At 32.8% G+C, this 13,909-nt stretch overlaps 1 protein-coding gene across 1 annotated transcript in view; it reads right to left on the bottom strand.

Annotated features, from left to right (window-relative positions):
* Positions 1-13,416, bottom strand: part of LOC106473926 (CUB domain-containing protein 2-like) — a gene marked incomplete at both ends in the record, with an annotated part of 19,988 nt that extends 6,572 nt beyond the window's left edge. The window contains 6 exons of the mRNA XM_013934614.1: positions 1,553-1,736; positions 2,543-2,584; positions 5,124-5,332; positions 6,504-6,711; positions 8,605-8,813; positions 13,232-13,416. Of these exons, the coding sequence (XP_013790068.1) occupies positions 1,553-1,736; positions 2,543-2,584; positions 5,124-5,332; positions 6,504-6,711; positions 8,605-8,813; positions 13,232-13,416 (1,037 nt within the window). The remainder of the gene's footprint in view (positions 1-1,552; positions 1,737-2,542; positions 2,585-5,123; positions 5,333-6,503; positions 6,712-8,604; positions 8,814-13,231) is intronic.
* Between the last annotated feature and the right edge of the window lie 493 nt (positions 13,417-13,909).

The following is a 13,909-nucleotide window of genomic DNA, read 5'->3' as shown; positions in this document are numbered from 1 at the left end:
CCCATTGTGTAGCTTTGTGCTTAATTACAAACAACAACAACAACAGTAACTATAGCAATGATTCCCTCTTATTTGCTTTTCCGGAAGGCTCAAGTTTACAATACAGGGTGTCCAAAAAGTGGAACCATAGGTTACTTGCAGCTTTTCTTAATTTCAGAGCTTCGTTGAATGACACCTTCCCAGAATATTGGATTAGCAGACGTAGTCCCCAGAAATGGGCCACAAAATCTCCGGACTTGTTTCCCGTAGATTTCTTTTTCTGGAAACCGCTCAAGGCACGTGTGTACAAAGAAAAGATCAGGGACACCGAACAACCGAAACAACGAATTCACAATGAATGTCGGACCATGAATATGTTTCGCAGTGTCCTAGGAGAATAGAAATACCGTCTCAAAATTTGTTTCAATTTACAAGGAGAGCATGTGAAACACATTCTGTAAAATTCATTGAAGTGTCTATGATTCCAGACTTTTCGGATACCATGTGTATATATATATATATATATATAAATACATTTTGTAGGTGTTTACTGCTATTAGAAGTTCCTCTCGCTTGGATGTTTTTCTATAGTATCATCGTAACTGCTAGTGTAAACAAATAAAATGGTTAAGATACATCATAGACAAATAAAACAGTAAAAACTGACTCATCGTGCGTAAACAACAGTTTAATCAAGAATCATTGCTTGTTTTATAAATAATTAATTAATATCAAACGAAAGTTTGATCGATTTACAAGTTGGCGAAAATTAAAAAATATACAATATTTAATCTTGATATTTCTTACAATTCTATAATGTAGCAAAGTAAACGTCAACGCTTATATTAAGATCACCGATCTTGCAATCTGTTTTATTCAATAAGTTTCTTTAGCATTATTTCCTCCAGTGGCTTAGCGTTAAATCTGAGGGCTCACACCGCTAAATACCGGATTTAGATGCTCGTGGTGGGCACAGCGTAGATAGCCCATTATGTAGCTTGGAGCTTAACAATAAACAAAACTTTGGCTTTACTAGACTACTACACTCAACACGGAATGGTAACAATCAAGACCCCCCACTCTGTTATTTCATACAGAGCTAGTGGGTCAGTAGAAGGTTACGCCCTCTTTTCGACCATGAGGTAAAAATTGTTGGTATGGTGCATATAGTTAATGGTCGTTCAAGGTAGAATTCAAGCGAATTAGTTCTAAGCACCTTCGATATCTTTTAAGATACAGTTCAGTTCCGACGGCCTTGTGTTTATTTTCGTTACTTGAATGTCAATACATGCAATGCAAAGCTTCAAATAATAATAAACACTAATTTATATTAAAATATTATAAGAAAAGAGGCATTAGTTCTCGGAACAATCACTAGGTGATTATATGAGATTATTAACACCAAACGAACAAAAAAATATCGTTGGTAGAACAACATCTATCTTCTGTTAGCAGCAGTTCATTCTGAGTCGAAAATGGTTATTAGCCATTACTATAATTTCCACGTGGGAAGAAACTGTTTGCATGATAGTTTCTATTAAAAGATATCAATTAGTGATAAAAATGTACATACTCATTGTTCTCACTTGGGATATCAAATTGTTCGAATGTAAGAGTCACACGCTCTAGGTTTTGTCTGTCGTTCAAACCGTAAATGTAGTATTTACAAACAATGTTTGGATGGTAGAAAGATGACCAGTTTGGCGAATAAACTGTCCCGTTGGAATGGCCTTTGCTGAAAACTTTCTGGTCACACTCTACAAAGAAATAGAAATATCAGTGACGGAAGCTAATCGAACTTCTAGAATGTGCAAAAAGGAAAAGTTCAAGGCGAATTATATGAAGAACACCTTATTTAGGTAATACTAAACAAGCACGAGATAGAATTCTAACCAGCAATTGGAGTGTTCGGGTAATTTATATTCAAACTACAGTTGCAACATACGAGCTATTAGAACAACAAAGCGCAATTCATTTTATTACAAGTTACAGCTTTTACAGCAAGGGAGATTATTTTTTTAGAACAGGTGATTTTTGAGTTTACTTACTGATACCTGTTCTAAATCTTCCTTGCTGTGAAAGCTGTACCTTGTAATAAAATAATACTTAATCAGTAAGTAAATTCAAAACGAAGTTAAAGCGCAATTCAATGTTGTTCCATGTTTTTTTTTTATCATCATGATTACTTTTACAACATTTGCACACTTTTAATTGTCAAGTGAAAATTGTCTTTATAACACCTAGAAGGGTCAAAGCATTAATTTTTACAAAAAGGTTTCATTGTATCGAGGAATTATGAACATTTAAAACACAAGTAATGTATTAAACTATAATTCGGAAGGTCTTCGATTCTATATATATATATACGGTAATAATCAGCAGTACGTTTATTCCCCTCCACAAACTAGGGTATCTTATAACCATGTACAAAACTCCATGGTGGTTCTCCTAATTATTTTTTTTTATAATCGTTTGTTAAAATAAGACAAGCAAATGATCTTTGGAAAGGTTTCTAATCGTACCGTAATGGTAATACAATAAGAATGATAACGAGGGTACGTACCAGTTCCGCGTATGTGTTGTCCACCAGAGTCCTCAATAAAGCCTGAAAAAAAAAGTATTTCAAAGCTAAAGCATACGTTTTAAACAGTTAACAACACTAATTACTTATATTCAATAAAACATGCAAGATTATAGTCAAGAAAGTGAAGACTGAAAAATGATTTTATATATTTAAATATATTCAATAATTCTTGGTTAATTCTTAAACGAAAATATAGTGTTAATGTGAAAAGTGATAATTTAAGGGCCATCGTCCCTATAAGAATGTATAACAACATGTCAAACACACTATGTCTGCTATATCCAATGCCAACGAGGTCTTTCGTTTAGTTCCAGAGTTCATCAGGCCAGCTGGATATACGACAGACGCATAAATGGTTGAGATTTTATATTAGCAGTTGTGTATGTTTGTTATCCTGGCCTCAAAAATCTAAATTACAGTGTCGTTCCGTTTTCAAACGTTGAAATTACTGTGTTATCCTGATATAAAAGGTCAAGGTTGCCGTATCATTACAATTTCAAAGGTTAAGTTCATTATGCAATCCTTGATGTGTAGGAATCGTAAAGCTGGTCTTGTTAGCTTCTGTGTAATAGCCGTCTAAAAAGTTACTTATTTACAAACACGGTTTGCCTCTCTACACGTGGAGTTAATGCACGGTAATCAATATATCGTCTGAGTGCGCGTGTCTGGTATCAAACGTTTTTCATTTGAACAGCGTATTTACTTACAGCTTGATACGACATTATCGTTTAACTTGAAGTAGTCACATTTTAGTTCTGACACCGTATTTCCACCTCCCATTTCCCCACCAAAAAAATTCTAATACGACCGTTCAATACACGTGACTTCGCTTTAAACTCTTGTATGAACTATCTTGTACATAATGAACTATCGTAACAAACAAATCCTTTCTAGTTGAAACTACTAATCAAACTATTGTATGAACTATCTTGTACATAATGAACTATCGTAACAAACAAATCCTTTCTAGTTGAAACTACTAATCAAACTCTTGTATGAACTATCTTGTATATAATAAACTATCGTAACAAACAAATCCTTTCTAGTTGAAACTACTAATCAAACTCTTGTATGAACTATCGTAACTTGATCATCTTTCTTGATCATTCTTAAAGCATTAACACACTAACATTTTAGTAGTTTCGACTAGAAAGGATTTGTTTGTTACGATAGTTCATTATATACAAGATAGTTCATACAAGAGTTTGATTAGTAGTTTCAACTAGAAATGATTTGTTTGTTACGATAGTTTATTATATACAAGATAGTTCATACAAGAGTTTGATTAGTAGTTTCAACTAGAAAGGATTTGTTTGTTACGATAGTTCATTATATACAAGATAGTTCATACAAGAGTTTGATTAGTAGTTTCAACTAGAAAGGATTTGTTTGTTACGATAGTTCATTATATACAAGATAGTTCATACAAGAGTTTGATTAGTAGTTTCAACTAGAAAGGATTGTTTGTTTGTTTTGAATTTCGCGCAAAGCTACACGAGGGCTATCTGCGCTAGCCGTTCATAATCTAGCAGTGTAAGACATGAGGGAAGGCAGCTAGTCATCACCACCCACCGCCAACTCTTGGGCTACTCTTTACCAACGGATTGACCGTCACATTATAACGCTCCCACGGCTGAAAGGGCGAGTATGTTTGGTGGGACGGGATTCGAACCCGCAGATTGCGAGTCGAGCTCCATAACCACCTGGCCATGCCGGGCACCAGAAAGGAGAGACTTATTTACCACATAGAACCGTCTTCACCACATGGTGGTCATAAGGCATCATTTTTTTTGTAACCAGTTAAAAAAGTACTAATACTATAAATATAAGTAAGAAGATAATGCAAAAAGCAAAATTTATACAAAATTATGAAATATGTCCAAGGTTAAATTCCACCCAAAATTTTTTTCTTCAGTGTTAAATATTATACATAAGACTAGCGTGTTCATTCTTAAAGAGTATACAAAACGTAATCTGTTGACTGTTAAAATTTTTAAATAAAAACGGAATCTGTTAACAGTAAAACGATCAATAAGAATGAAGTGTATTCATTGTTAAACGCTATTAAAAACTAATTCTGCTTAAGCCTTATCTGATAATAAATTATCTCGATAGTATCTTGTTTGCTAAACGTTTTATATAAGAATGAAATACCATTGCGTTAAAAACTGCACACATATTAATGGTAATAATTCATCGTAAACGCAAATAATAAGAACAATATGTCAACAATTAAACGCTATGTACATAAGAATGAAATACCATTATGTTAAACACTGCACACTTTAACGGTAATAGTTCATTGTAAACACAGATCACAAGAACGATATATGTCAACAGTTAGACGCTATGTACAAAAAGAAAAAAAATTCAAATATGGGCTACTTTTAACCGATCATCAAGCTGTTGAGGAAAGAAATGGGTACCAAGTTTTCGATGTAACAGTTTAAGAAAACATAAGATAAATTGATGGTGTTTTAAATAACAGCTTTTAAACAATATTTGTTTTGTTTCTTATACAATCTTAACACTTAAAGGATTTGATCATTCACTTACTTACCTAATTTGGTAAAACTTTCACTAAACTCAAACCACCCAGAAAATCCACGGTTCTGTGTATTGGCCGTACGTTTTAAAGTTATAAACAGAACAAGTAAGTTTTCTGCGGAAGAATACACTACCAGGTTGCGCTGTTGTCCACAATACGTATCGATCAAAGGGTCTTGAGTTGTTGCACCATCGTAAATTTGAACAATGTCGAAAGGGCAGCTGCAATTATTGACTTTTTTTTTATTATCATAAAAATGTAAAGACAAATATACACTAACGTAAAACTTCTACTAAGTTCTATCTAAAAAAAATAAAAAATAAAAAATAAATTACGAATAATATTAATGCGGATATTCAATATTTTCTAATTTTCCAGTTTACTTTATTGACTTTAATTAGGAATGGAAATTCACGTTGTATCAAAAAAAAAAAAAATCTACAAAGATTGAGAACTTCTGAAAACTAAAAGCAAAATTTACAAGACTTATATATCGGGTCTCATCTTTTTTAAGGAAATAAATTAAAATCTAAAACAACCGAGTAAGGATATTTATAATGAAACTAATTAATTAATTATTTTGAAAGTGCGCAGTAATTTCGATAAATTTGTTGCAATTAATGATAAATATCGAAAAATGTGAGCAGTTGCAAATAATTGAAGATAATTTGGAAAATCAAAGAAAATTAGCTGAGAGAAAACAGATACAATTTTCGTCATAAATAAAGGTTAGACAGGAATATTGATGATGAATTTTATTTAATGTACGCTCCCTTAATCGTATATAGAGGCAGACGTCTATGTATACACATAAATGTGTAAAGTAATTAAACTCTCCACAAATTCGGAACATAACACTAATTCTTTATTGGAATTACTGATTACTATGCATTTCTGAGCTTCATCAGATATTCAACAACTGAATAAAATAGCATAGTATATTACTGTTCACTTCATTTTTTTTTCATGAGCATATACGTAAAAATAAAGTATGCATCTATTTGTGATATCTATGAAATAATTAAAACATTATAGATTAGAAAAAACTGTCAGATGTTCATTTCTCCTCCTCACGTTATCAGTTTTTATAAGAAACAAAATAAATGTAATTAAAATCTGGTTTTCGAATACGTACGCGTTTGACTATTGTATTTAATCTTACTCAAAGATACTTAGGATATTGAGATTCTGTTTTTGAAACCTACAAATGGGATTTGAAAATGTATCAGTGCAACAACGGCGTTAAATTCCATTTTTAATTTCGAGGATTTCGTTTTACATTTTCTGCTAATAGCGGAGTTTTATATAAAAATACTTGTAGTGAAGTAATTCTGATATATATATATATATTTAATTAAGTAGCGTGACGTGTTTCAGATAAAATTAACTTACTGGCGTCCTCCATAAAATAAATCAAAATCCATAAACTCCAGACGAACACGCTGACCTCCCGCCCCTAAAAATCTGTACTGACATTTCAGGTTTTTTGGGTAAACTCCGGGATATGTGGGGGACAGAATTTTTCCCTTCCTTTTGTGGTCACTGAAGATGGTAAAACTACACACTGAGGTGGGCAATGGTGTACCAAGTTCGTACCGAGCTGAAACACAGAAAATTACTAGCAAACATGGTCAACATTAAGAATATCATTTTACCTTTACTTTCCCGTATTTCTAGAGAGACTTGCTGATTTTATTTAACTTAAGAATCAAACTAAATCAAAATACATAGGCACTGCCCTCGCCGACATCATACAAATACCTCTTGCCGACGCCCCGCTTATACATTTCCAAACATAACTATTTTGTCTTTTTCTGGTAGCTTACAACACCAGTTTTACAAGAGTATCGCCTATGTGAGTTCTGTGTGTCCCAACGCTATCTAAATTTTGGCATAAGCTTGATAGCAAACTTTGTATTGAATTGAAGCAGAAATACACGAATCTAACTTTCAAATTTAAGCATACCTTATAAATATATATCTAATGCCCCAGTTTTTAAAATATCTAACAAAGCAACTGACATTTTCTCTTGGTCCCGCACACAGGAGCTTTGTCTACCAAAGTCGACACCAGAGACCTCCACAGAGAATTATGGTGTCAAAAGAGAAACCTATATGGGAATGAGTAATACTTGGTGCATATGATCGATTCAAGTCTTATGTACAAATTTATTTATTTATTTACTTATGTTTATTATGACTTGTTCAACCACTCAATAGGATTTCATAAACGCACTCAATAAATCAAGTTTAGAGACGTCTTGAATGGATAACGAGGAAAACTTTGATACAAGTTTAACAAAGTAAAAACGTACAACGTTTCTAGAAGGTTCTGTTTCATCAGCTACTTGTACCTCATAATGGCACAACCTTGTCGAAACGTTGTACATTTGTTTGAAATAATAAAGTTTTTCATTACATATTCAAGTCGACTCCAACTTGTTTGTTTCAAATTTGTAGTGAACAAATGATATAAACGTGGAATATGCTAATTTTTTTGTAGTAAAATATATCTAATTAAAGATTTGTCAACTGCATTATTAGTAGTAAAACTTATACTTCACCTTTAGGTCATGAACCATTAACCTAAACCTTCTGAACTATAAATCCTTTCACACGTATATCACCACGAACCATTAACCCAATCCTTCCGAACTCTGAACCCCTTCACACGCAAATCACCATGGGCCATTAACCTAAACCTTCTGAACTCAACCCTTTCACACGCATATCCTCATGGATCATTAACCTAAACCTTGTGAACTCTAAACCCTTTCAAACACATGCCAGCATGGTCCATTAAACTAAACCTTCTGAATTTTAAAGTTATAAGATGACGTGCAGAAAAATCTTAAAGCAAAGCACAAAAGAAGGTTTTAAAATGAACCTTTACACGTTGACCAAAACATAACTGAATTCTCTTTAAATTTTGAAAACTTGATTAACCCATATCGGAAATGTTCCAACTAAGACAATTTTATGCTTTTACTTATTTTCCAATTTGGAATTACGGTAAGCTAGGAAATTACTGTGGATACTTGTTTGGAAAATGGTTGGAAATTGTTTTGAATAGTTTCTACGTCCAGTATTCTCAATAAACATTAAATATTTTGGAAATTAACCGATAAAGACAGTTCATCTTCGTCAAACAAACAAATTAAAGTAATAATCTCATACAGTCCAAGATTATAATAACAAACATGTATATCTTTGAAACTTGAAAACAGCCATGTCGGAGTATTTTTATTTAGCACTTAAATAGTAAATATTTGCCAGTTTATATTTAAAAAAATAAATATGTATTTACCTTTCGAGTTTTTGAAATTGCTGAATAAACAATCACAAAAGATCGAATCAAAATTTATGACAATGTTAACGATCTTTGGGGAAAAATACTTTGGATTTTACTTTAATGCTGTTCTGACGATCACAACTCGAAACGAACTCATTCAGTTTGCGAATTAACTCCGCAAAATAAAACGACACTACTTACTGGCATCTACAAATTCGTAGGTTCCACTGAAGACATCTGACGTAATTTCGTTCCTGTTGGTATAGAAACTGATAACTAGGGTTTGGTATAACGATATCCTCGTTTGTGGCAAGATTTTCCCACAGTAGCGACCTCCAAAGGGAGTTTTTATAAGCTCTGTAGCAGAATCTTCTATTTCTGTATACAAATCAACGAATTCATGGGCACACCTGAAATAAAATTGAAACTATAAAGCTGAACTTGATAAGTTGTTGTTGTTTTTATTCATCATATATGATAAAATATAAGACAGAAGCATCACAAGTTTAACCAGCTTTGCCCTTTTACTGCATATTACATATTAATAGGCCCGGCATGGCCAGGTGGTTACGGCACTCGACTCGCAATCTGAGGGTCACGGGTTCGAATACCCGTCACACCAAACATGCTCGCCCTTTCAGCCGTGGGGGCGTTATAATGTGACGGTCAATCCCACTATTCGTTGGTAAAAGAGTAGCCCAAGAGTTGGCGGTGGGTGGTGATGACTAGCTGCCTTCACTCTAGTCTTACACTGCTAAATCAGGGACGGCTAGCGCAGATAGCCCTCGTGTAGCTTTACGCAAAATTCAAAAACAAACAAACAAACATACATATTAATATGTATCATCCAGTTATTAAAAGAACTTATTAACTATGACTCATCACACAATTATTTCAGACACAATCTAAGAGTTTGTATCTAAGCGACGGGGTTTTTTTCTGACCGAGAAAATTCTCAGTGACTTTCAGGTAACAAACCTTTTAAGCGAATGATCGTCTTGCTACTAAAATATTACCTACGGAAGACCTTACCAATGTGAAAATATGTTCTCTTCGAAATAACGAAAGAAATGAGATGAAAGTCCAAAGAAATTCTTCCTTTAAGATTTTACTTTTCCAAATAAAATCACGAATCAAAATTATATATAACTTGTATAAGAACAACTAATTTTGATAACTAGATATTATAAACTTTTCAAGAATAGTATCCCCAAAAGAAAGCAGCAATGGTACAACTTTCAGAAACTTACTTTTTAAGATTTAAAATATTGCTTCTATAAATATTCTTGGTTTGGACAATATGTTGCTTGTTAAAAAAGTTCGTCTAGAAATTTAATACTCATTCCTGACTAAATAACAACTTCAATGAAGCATGAAACTTAAAGCTTAGGCTATATTTATATGGATATTTTTTGTCGTACGAGATCCTTCAAATATTAATTATAAAATAATGATAACTTTTGAGATCTAAATTCCACCATCACTGCAGTTCCAGTTTTGTAAACTTGTCTTGCAAAATGTTTATATATTACAAGTACCTGACTTGCATTGTTAAGATCAATAAAATGTGAAAGTTCAATACTTAACAGGTGACGAGTGTTTATTTTGATGTTTAATAACGAGACCATTGAATGTAGTGACTTCTGTATGCTCACATCCTTTAAATATGCGAATATAAAAGTGTGGTATCTCTCGGACAACCAAAAGAACATAGAAGCTAAACCCGCTAACAACAAGAGATTCTCAAGGAGTTGCAACAGTTGGGTCACAAAGAATGAGACAAGGCATAAAAAAAAATGTTTACTGACACTTTCACAGTTTACAATGAAAGATCAACAAAACAGTAATTCACTTAACAATCAGGCAAGTGATCCTGGGTGTGTGTTTTTTAATGAAAAATATGACTCATACCAGTTCGTGTTCTGTCATATAGAAATTAAACTAAAATTAATAATAATAATAATATATATATATATATATATATATATATATAAACTGTTAAAAGTAAACGTCCCAAGTTGAATTTAAGTAAAATACTATAAAACAGTGTCTAAGCATATCCTCAGTAAAATCCAAGATCTTAACTTGGATCTCACTATAAAGCTCAACAAGCTTTAAACTATACATAGAGCAACTGCTACATAGTCCACTGCGCCGCTTAAGGGGTGGAAAACATAGTACAGCCCTGAAATACAAAGAAATGACCACAAAAGCTTCTTATCTCTCGAAGATCAGTAAGTTAATTTTTACACTAAGCCATTGTTCACTTTCAAATAATTTAATTATATCTTCAAATCGAAATTTGTTAAAGATTATTGGAAAGTAATCCGTTTAAGCTCTTCTAATATGTGGCGCTAACTGATGACTAAAATATTGTTAAAATTATTTTTAAATTCAGACCTATTAAAATATAATTTAAATTTTTATACCGACAGTGATATAAGCTATTATACTTTTATATAGAATTGTGTTTCGAGGTTCATCTACTAATTAGTTGTGTCCATTACAGAACTATAACATTCTAATTCTCATTATAACATCATTTTTAAAATACTAAATTTTATTAATTCAAGGCATTCAGAATTTAAAAAACGTAAAAAGTTATTATTTTCCTTAAATAGCGCCCCTGGAGGCAAAAATATTTGGAAATTCTTGTTGTTGACGTTTTAGTACAAGGCTACACTCTGGGCTATCTGTGCTCAGTCAAACTCGGAGAATCGAACACTGGATTGTAGCGTGGAAAATTCGTAAACTTACAGCTGGTTCATCGAGGAAATAATGATAACTATGTACTTTGCTTTTAGTATATGAACCTAATGTTGTGATGAAGGGTTGTATTGTAGCAGCCATTCTGCGGTCAAACAGAACTCGAAAAGTCAGTGATTGAATTTTCAGATTTCATATCCGTGAAGTTAATGGATCGAATAATTGAAGTAATGTAGTACAAATGCTCAAGATTCCCAACTAAATATTAGTTTGAGCTAAGAGCAGGATATTTGGTATAAGTAAAGCGTTAAAGCAAAGGCAATACGGCGTATTATTTATTAAATTTCCCACCAAAAACAACAACAATATATCAGGCCAATAAATATCGCAATATATGACAGTAAAAAAATGAAAAACTTTTCAAACTGCAAACAAGTATTTGTACCTTGAAAAGTGGGATATGTTTTTAAATATACGGGATATTACTTTTATATACCATAAACTTAATTTGTTACAACTGCGTGTACTAGTTCTGTAGGTTATATACTTTGATAATAATATTAATAATAAAAGAATTGCTTACTTAAATCTGGTATTAGCTCCGTTATGGTTGGGTTTACATTTACTAGTAGTATAGTGATTAAATAAGATTTATAAAGGCCACTAAAGATATTACTATTGAAGAAAATGTATCTACTTTTTCACAAACAGATATATTGGATTTACACAGATTATGATTTTATGTAAGAAATTGTGGAAAGAACAAGTTCGAAAGTTAAGGGTTGACATGGTAACAAAATAACAACATTGCTACTTTTAATAGCTAGGTCTTTATTTGGTCTAATGTACAATTTTTCGTATAGTTTTTTGTTTGTTTCTAATTAATCACAAAGCTACACAAAGGATACCTGTGCTCTGCCCACCACGCGCGTGGAAAGCCAGTTTTTAGTGTTACAAGCTTAGTGACTTTACAGTTGGCCACTTGGGGTGGGGGGTGGTATAGTTAATTACTATTAAAACGCTATAAAGGTTTAAGATTACAAGAAAGCGAATGTTGAACATTAGAATACTACATATACAGGATTTAGTACATTCATTATTTTGCTCTTTCAGAACTAAAATTACAACAGGTTATCTGATTTAGAAATCCGCCAGGAGCCACTGTTCGAAAGTTCTTATCAGAGCGTATGGGCTTCAGAAGAAGGATTGTTTCCATTGGACGGGCACGTCTGACGATATAAGATATAATGAATGGCTTTTTAGAGTGTAGTTATGAGCTATGTTCGTATATTTTCAAAACGAACAGCTTTAAAAACATGCTCTGCCTGCACGTACAGAACCACCAGATCAAGTCTTGTTGAACTTTGATCATCAGAGTCAACATTTGATATTTATTAATTTTAAATGACGTAAAAATATTTGGGCCAAATTTTCAATTACAAGCTTGTAAAGCCATTACGTGAAAAATTTTATTAAGAGATTTTGGAATAGGATTTATCTTAAAATGTCTGATTTCGATTATAGATGGGTACAGCAAAGCAGGATCACACGAATCTTAGGAAGTCCGATTTTAACTGTAAAAATGGGATCGTATAATCTGAACAATATCTTCCTATACGAGGTGATTGGTTAGACAATGATAAAAGTTTTGGCACTTCTTTGATGTAAAAGGTACAAACTAATAACAAAATACATCATTCGATAAGTTAGAGGAAGCCAGAGGCCAAAAATGTGGATTTACTTTTTATATATGAAGATTGATGGGGTCTAGACAGCCATTACTTAGGTGCATTTGTGAACCTTATCTGATAAAATTAAAAAGAAATAAAAACGATTAAGCCGTATGATTTCGTCCATCGTAGACTTTTCGACTACAGCGCCAAATAAAGAACGACAGCTAACACGTTAGTAATATCGCATTCTTCCTCTTTTTTTAAATGAATTTTTATTTTTATTTTTACACATGGGAAGTAAAATTATGAATAATAAGACAAATTTTGTTAATAACATACTTAAAACCAATACATTTATAGAATGTAAAAGAATAAATAAAATCGAAAACTTACATTTCTTAAAAACTTTTTATTTAAATATATAAGTGATATTTATTCGTATTACTCACTCTGGTGGCGCCCCCTTCAGCCTGAACACAGTGAAAGTGACTTTAACTCTCTCGTTATCAGCTGCTATGAAAGTGTAGATGCATTGTCTGGAATGGTTATGTGGATTTAGCATCTCCGAGGACGAGAAAGAGCCGTTTTTTCTTCCATCTGGATTACTGATAAACATTCGATCGCATTCTGAAATAAATATACGATTATTTAAAGAACAAATAAAAAGGTTATGTATTAATAGCTTTAAAATTTTCATTACTATGATATCAGTGTAATACATGTCTCAAATGATGGGCATTTTTTTTTTTAAGTATGGCTTCTGAAACTACGAGTGAACTTGTTAGACAAGTTTATATAACGACATCACTGACGTAATCGTGACAACCTAACGTCAAAACTGATGCTACAAACGAAACAATGAATACACAAGTCGGATTTACAATACATATAAAAAAAATCTACGGGTAAAATTTATTAGTTAATTCCAGTACTTTTAACCCTCATATAACACTTATTTTCCTACAGTTCATGGCCCGGCACTCGACTCGCAATCTGAGGGTCGCGGGTTCGAATCCCCGTCACACCAAACATGCTCGCCCTTCCAGCCGTGGGAGCGTTATAATGTGATGGTCAATCCCAAGAGTTGGCGGTGGGTGGTGATGACTAGCTGTCTTCCCTCTAGTCTT

The sequence above is a fragment of the Limulus polyphemus genome, unplaced genomic scaffold (assembly GCF_000517525.1).
Source record: "Limulus polyphemus unplaced genomic scaffold, Limulus_polyphemus-2.1.2 Scaffold6637, whole genome shotgun sequence".
Taxonomy (NCBI): domain Eukaryota; kingdom Metazoa; phylum Arthropoda; class Merostomata; order Xiphosura; family Limulidae; genus Limulus; species Limulus polyphemus.
The sequence above is the reverse complement of the archived record's forward strand: the minus strand, read 5'-3'. Positions and strand labels throughout refer to the sequence as shown.